We start from the raw sequence: 6956 nt of genomic DNA on the forward strand, positions 1-6956 counted from the left end.
AGTTGAATGCTAAACTTTAGCACCTATTAACGTTTATAATTTTGTTGAAGTTTTTGAGTCTCGGCTAAAGTTTAGCCCACCCCATAAACCAGTGCTAAAGTTTAGTACTTTTGGATATTAGCACTTGGATCCAAACACCACGTAAATATATGACATTTAGTAAAAGCAAAATAGTTTAATTAGCTTGATCTAAATGTCATATGTTTTTTTTCGGATGATCTAAATGTCATATAATGCAGAAAACGGGCGGAATATATGCTTTCTTATAGTAGCCACTGCAACTGGGTTCAGAACTTCAGACAGTAAAAAAATGTCGCTGTCAGTCCTGAACGATGTCAGTTTCATAAATGATGATTCTAACGCCAAAAGAAAAAATCCAGAAGCTATGAAACTGACAATGTGCTTACAGTAGGCACCAGTTCTTGTTTTATCTAATAAAAGCAACCTAAACAATTTTGCCAACTTTCTTCGATCAACATCACTGCAGGTTCCTTTATCTCTTCTTTGACAGAAAGATGCCATAGCAGCATTTCTTAGAACCTGGCATTTTTTACATGCATTTATTTTATACCTTACATCTTACTACGAATTCCTTACAAGATTTATGTAGACGTCACAAATCCAGAGCCAACTCTAGACAACTCCTATCACCTCTCTACCTTAAAATTCACAGCTGCTTCTTCACTCCACGCTTCAGATGTCATAAACAGATGTGTAGTCCTGGAACACCGCGTTCGTTGCTTCAGGGGCGAAGTCCCAGCAACCCACAGGCGACTTCCCCTGGTCGTAGCTCCACCAGTCCACGTCCCCTTGCTGCACGCCGCCGTCGACCGCGCCGGCCTTCCCTGATCGGTTCCCCTCGCCGTAGAGCAGTTCTTCAAGCTCGGCCTCCATGCTGATCACGTTCGAGTTCTCCGCGCTCGACGGCGAGCCGAGGCCGCCGTCCATGGCGGCGCCGCCCTCCGGCTGCGTACTCATCAGGTGCTCGTTCATGGAGATGGACTGCCCTTGCTCGGCCAGTGTCACCGTGCTTCTGTTGCTGTTGAAGCTGTTGTTGCTCAGGGTGGCGGCCCTGCTGCAGCCAGGCCACACCAAGGGGTTGTGGTGGGCGGCGCCGAGAGGGTTCTGCAGCTCCTGCAGCTGCATGCAGAGCTGGATCCTCTCCATCGCCGACGCACTCAGCGCCCGCTCGCCGGCGTCGTTCATGTTCTCGGTGGACGTCTCGCTCGTGGTGGCGGCGGCGCTCTGGCGGTGGTGCGCGTCGCGGTCCTTGCGCCGGCCGAGGAGCCTCTTCTTCAGCTTGGTGTTCCAGTAGTTCTTGACATCGTTGTCAGTCCTCCCCGGCAGCTGCGCGGCAATTATTGACCACCTGGCCATGTTGAGCACAGAATGGTTAGCATGGAGCTGAGGTTCAGTCTAGTTGTTGTAAAGAGGGAGGGAGTGGGTAACTGGGTCTCTACCTGCTCCCTATGCTAATGTAGAGGCTGCAGATGATGCTGTCCTCCTCTGGGGTGAAGTCCCCATGCTTGATGTTTGGCCTCAGGTAGTTGAGCCACCTCAGCCTGCAGCTCTTGCCACACCTCTTCAGCCCTGCAGTAGTTTTCATGAATCATCAGTCACATGAAGACACACAATCAAACAAACTGAAAACTGAAAAGGAACTATGAGACATGCCTAAAAAATGCATGCATGGATGGATGGATGAGCAAGAGTTGGTTCATTACCTATCTTGTGTGGCAGCGCAATCCAGTTGCCCCCGGTGCCATGCTCCTCGATGTAGTTCTTGAGCATCGCGTCCTCCTCCGGCGACCATGGCCCCTTCTTCACCGTCGCCTTGTCGCAGCAGGGTGCTCTCCCCATCTTCTCTTTCTGTGCTCTCTACTCTCCTGAACCTTGTCTCTCTTTCTCTCTGTCTACCTGTGCTGTGGGTAGGAGGTGTGCTCGTGAGGAGCTGCTGGTTTGGTCATGGGGTGGTATGTGCCCAGGATTTATAGGGGCAGGCGAGAGGGCTTAAAAAAGTACGGATATGGTTTGACCTTGATGCTGACACAAGCTTTTGTTCCGGCGTACTTTGGAGAGTGCCTTTTGTTTCCCTGGCCACTCTATGCTACTAGTATATTGCCCTGCTGTGCTGCAGAAAGGCGTATTGCTATGATCTGTGTTTTGCTGAACTTCTGTGCCATGCATCCTGCTTTCTGAAACATGGATTGGTGTCTCAGCAACACTTTGTTACCAACAACTTCAGCTGAATATATCCTTAAGTATATTCTTGAATGCAATTATTTCTTCAAAATATTATTCTAGATTTATGTTATTTGAACAAGTTAGTGTTTTGTTTTTTAAGAACTGTTCCATGACTATCTTGAGTTGTTTTTTAATGGCCCAAATCGTATCAGAATCGATGGCAACCGGCTGGTTACTGCCTTGCTAGTAGAACTTCAAACTCTGTTTTCAGTAGTGTAGGTGAATCAACTTTGTTTCTCAAATTGCACTATATTTACAAATACATTAGGATTTAGGGCCGGTTTGGTAGAGCTCCAACTAATCCTGATTCTCTATGGGAGCTGATTCTCTAAGAGAAGCGATTCTGTGGCTGAAGGTGATTGTCTTTGATTCTCTAGCATAAACTCTTAAAATCAGGATGGAGAATCACTTCACAGAATCAGGAGAAGCTACTTTTTCCAGCTCCTAGCCTCTTAGTTTATTTCAGAGAATGACTCCACAGAATCAGCAGAGAATCACTTCTCTCTGAAAAAATATTTGGCAGAGCTCTTGCTGGATTCAGCAGAGAATCAGCTCTGGGAGTTCTGCCAAACTGGCCCTTAGCATAGATGAGGAGTGCACGAGCCACGATGAACAGTTAGTACTCTGGAGTCACCATAGCTTGATGACCTGTGCATAGAGATCAGCTTGCGCTAGAACTAGGGTAGTGACTGGTGAGCCATGTAGAGGACGAAGCTGGTACACCACCTGGACGTTGAAACTGGGCCAACTGCTGTGAACATAGTTAAATGAGTACTCTAGTTAAATTTAGCTAGGATCTAGGGTCTAGAATGGCGCCTTTACTGAATCAATGAAACGTGTCAACGGGTAAGAGCGCAATGCAATGTGCAATTTTAGTTCTTGTCTTCATCCATCCGTTAGATTCACTGTAATGGGATAAGCATGGCTGACATTGACATTGGGTTAATCATTGGATATGATGAAACCAGAGGGCTCAAGCAGAGCTAAAACAACCCAGCTTATTGGTCAGTCTATAAGGTCCTTAAAAGGTTGAAGTTGAACCATGCATTACATTTCGTTCCGGTCGAAAGCGGCTTTCCAAACAAAATTTACCGTTTTCGATGGAATCGGTGAAATATTCCCTGTAACCATCAGTAAGCACCTACCTCATCAGGTTCAAAGGTCAGTCAATTCTGAACCTGAATAATCTGCAGATACACAATTTCGAGCTGTACTGGACAAGCAAATCGAGTCTCCATACAACGTCATCGAGGTTCCTCTCAAATAAGAGAATAACATCACCAATAATTCGAGTACCAGTACTTTGACAGCAAGCGTACCCTACGGTGCCGCGTACAGCTAGCGTACCAGAGGTAACACGTACGGTCAGGATGACCAGTCCAAGTCCTTCCATTCAGTTACGGCTGTACTGTGAATCCCAAGTCAAGAACCCTAACTTAGGGTGGACCATGCGGGAAGGAAGGAGATGCATCACCAAACCAACGTTGGGGGACCCGCTAGCTAGGCTGACCTGCCAAAAGTCCATGGGCAGTTGCAACTGAAAATGCAGCAGTATCCTGGACGCATGGTGTCATCCGTTTTGACCCTCAAGACTTGTTCATCCCAGAGCCGCGTATGACCTCACAGTTTTTGTAGTGTCAATAATTCTGTGTTAAAACCTCACAGTTTTGATGGATGGATGAATACGACACTGGACCGGCTTAAGGGCATCTTAAAAATGTGCTTAGGAGTTTAACATGAATTTCAAAGAATTTCATAGGAAACCAGTACGAATCATGAAGTAATTTTGAAATTAGCGTTAGAAAAACGGGGCAAGGAAGGTGTTAAATATGGATTGGTAATGAGGATCAAGTAGGCTGTCTTTGGAGCATGCATCTTTTTGTTTCATATTACCAGATCATTGACCTTTCGCGGTTTCTGTTTGCACTTTTTGTTTGCAAAACGAGGGACCTTGCATCTTGGGGTGGTTGGTTTTAGATTGATTCTTAGAATATTGTGATTAACCACAACTTGGATAGATAAGCTGCACATTGCAGCAAGAGAACTGATTGATCAACGGGGAAGAAGCAGCTCCCAGAACAATCCAGCTGATCTGTTAGTCGTAGAACCAACTAAACCATGAGTGTTACTTAGGAAACATGCAGACAAACCAGCAGTTTTGTTTTGGAAAGCTGAGTCTTAAGTTTTGCAAGATATTGGATTCTCGTGCGCACCGGTAAAATAACTTTTTTTTTTGTAATTATCATAAAATCTTTGGTGCAGAAGTTCCACAACCATCCAGTTTTTATTATGAAGGTTTCAGCTGCAAGAGAATAGATCACGAGTCACATTTTCTGGTCTTCTGGTTCTTCATTTCCCCCTCCGTATGCTCAAGGACAGTACACGTACCTGTATCTATACTCAAACGTTTGAGCTACCAGCACTGGCTGCCTTATTAATTGGAAGCATGTACACTTGTTCTGCATACCGGCCGTCTTGTCAGGATCTTTCCTTGGTCAGAGCGAAGCAGGTCTGGGAAATTACAACCGAACGAGTACACTTTTGACTTGCAGGATGAGAAGTTGTTGCAGCTTCCTTCAATGTCCACGATGCATATAGTATACCGGTCTGTATATCTTGGTCAAATGATTAAGCAGAAACAATGAAGATCAAGATGTAACAGAGTGCTACACACTGGAGTAGATGCATGTTTACTAGTTACTACCATCAGGAACATAATGCAGCTTGCATACATCTCAGTGGTGTTAGTTGCTCTTGCACAGGATAAGAGTGAGATGTATGTCCAAGATGCCTGCTGTCCTAAAAGAAGTAGCATCACTAAGCAAACTGTGCCCTATACAAAAATATCAAAAGGTTAGACAGAAAGGTGGCAATTAGTGGTACATCCCATTGAAAATCCATGTTTAGGAAAAAATTAAAAAAGATTGCATGGCCAAGTTGCTATTGTGCTAGCTCAAAAGAACAGATATGTTAGTAGCAAGGCATGGAGCATCACAAGTCTGCCAGGTGCCTCCAAGCAGAAGCTGGCTGTATGATCTGACACCATGGAGTAGACTCACCTAAACAACTTACAAAATAAGGGCATTAGACCTTCACAAGTCTCATGATCAGTGAAATTAAGTAATGCAGTGCTGCTTATTGTTTAAGGATTCTTTGGATAAGGTGAGTTGACCATATTATTCAGGGATCTCAGGAGTAAGATAAATAAAGCTTTGTAGTGGTCTTGGTAGTGAACTGGTGATCAAGTAAACTTCATGACCTTTCATATCTCAGTTCAATTAACTCATATTTTTGTCCTATGAAGAATATTATGTAGATTAATTATTTCCACGCCTTTTGACTAGTGTTTCTTCTTCATTCTTTAGTCATGGGTGACAGAAAAGTAATTGTACTTGCACCCATGGATAGACCATGACGTAATCCTGGATTTGTTCTGACTGAGCTTCTTAACTAATTTGATGCCATTGGGGAGGAAAAAAAATAGTACCACTGCACAAAGCATTGACAGCTGTTTTGCATATTCTTGGCAAGAACAAAGTAGTTGCAAGAGACAGTTTCAGTTTTCAGAATGTAATTCTAAATTATTGAAAAGGCGATTTAAATTTTATGAAGTGAGTGCTAATTTTTTTAAAACTGGTACAGGAAGTGAGAAAATTACAGGTTACTTGGTCTTTGGGAACAAGTAAATAAGCACTGTACATATCTGATTTGTATGAGAGGTTTAGTGATATCCGGATACAGCCCTAGAAAGATTGTTTGCACTTATGGGGTGAGGCTCCCTGCTATCGTCAGTCCTGCGTTGTCACCTTTCTGCCTTCATGTTACTTGTTTTTTACGTACAAGTTTTGCCCAAAACAAAAACCTGTGATGCAACTTTGGGCTTCTTTACACCCTTCTCTTCTTAATATATTGATACATAGCTCTCCTGCGTGTTTGAGAAAAAAATGGTTTTGTGTATTTCTTTCTTAGCGCCATTGCAGCTGCAGAATGGAGAATGGAACAGCACAACAGAGTTAACGATGTTCCTATCCTATACCCAGGGTGTTAACCTACAAACTGTCTGTGTTGGTGAATGCCTGTTGCACCGAGTATGTATATAGACCAGTAAGATCATCCACTTTTTGCACCCTGTTCATGCTCTTCTATCCGTTCTTCTTGAGTTTTGCTCCCAACTATGCTTTGCAAGAATGGACCGATGAAGCACATCTACTCGCATGCATTTTAGGCTTTTACTCCCAGCAAAAGGATAGTGTGCATATGGGGCTCTTCACGAATTTCCTCATTGTTCAAGGATCTCAGGAAGAGTAAATATAATCTTGTATTGGTCTTGTTGGTTCGTCAAGTAACTTTTAATAACTTTAGTATCTTAGTGCAGTTACTTAATTTTATCCTACGATTATTTCCACGCCTTCTAACTAGTGTTTTCTTCTTCATTATTTGAACTTGCTCCCGTCGATAGACCATGACATAATCCTGGATTACTCCGGACTGATTTCTTTAACTAATTTGAATTCTTGCTATTTGGAGGAAAACATAGTACCACTACACAAAACGTTGGCAGCTGTTCTGCACATTTCGTGGCAACAAGTACTCCTACTTCCAGTATCTTGGACCACATCTTATCCTCAGACCTTAGCTCACACCCTGACAATGGAAACTTCTGTCATGTCCCATGTGTGGTGTCTATTGAAACACATATCCCAAAAGCCAAC

The 6956-nt window shown here is 43.7% G+C and overlaps 1 protein-coding gene across 1 annotated transcript; it reads right to left on the reverse strand.

Moving 5' to 3' along the window:
- Positions 1-426: 426 nt before the first annotated feature.
- On the reverse strand, positions 427-1946 carry LOC112897620 (transcription factor MYB36-like). Its single transcript, XM_025965967.1, has 3 exons — positions 1725-1946; positions 1461-1590; positions 427-1369 (listed from the first exon to the last, which is right to left on the reverse strand). The coding sequence occupies exons 1-3, from the start codon at positions 1858-1860 to the stop codon at positions 694-696; spliced, it is 942 nt and encodes a 313-aa protein (XP_025821752.1). The 5' UTR covers positions 1861-1946; the 3' UTR covers positions 427-693.
- Between the last annotated feature and the right edge of the window lie 5010 nt (positions 1947-6956).

Source organism: Panicum hallii, chromosome 6 (genome assembly GCF_002211085.1).
Source record: "Panicum hallii strain FIL2 chromosome 6, PHallii_v3.1, whole genome shotgun sequence".
Classification (NCBI taxonomy): domain Eukaryota; kingdom Viridiplantae; phylum Streptophyta; class Magnoliopsida; order Poales; family Poaceae; genus Panicum; species Panicum hallii.

What these genes read in the sequence shown, in the direction of transcription:
- LOC112897620 (XM_025965967.1), bottom strand. Translation starts at nt 1,860, where the DNA reads ATGGGGAGAGCACCCTGCTGCGACAAGGCGACGGTGAAGAAGGGGCCA. An exon ending in TGCGCTGCCACACAAGATAG is followed by an intron (nt 1,591 to 1,724) that starts GTAATGAACCAA and finishes AAACTACTGCAG; the next exon opens with GGCTGAAGAGGTGTGGCAAG. An exon ending in TACATTAGCATAGGGAGCAG is followed by an intron (nt 1,370 to 1,460) that starts GTAGAGACCCAG and finishes CAACATGGCCAG; the next exon opens with GTGGTCAATAATTGCCGCGC.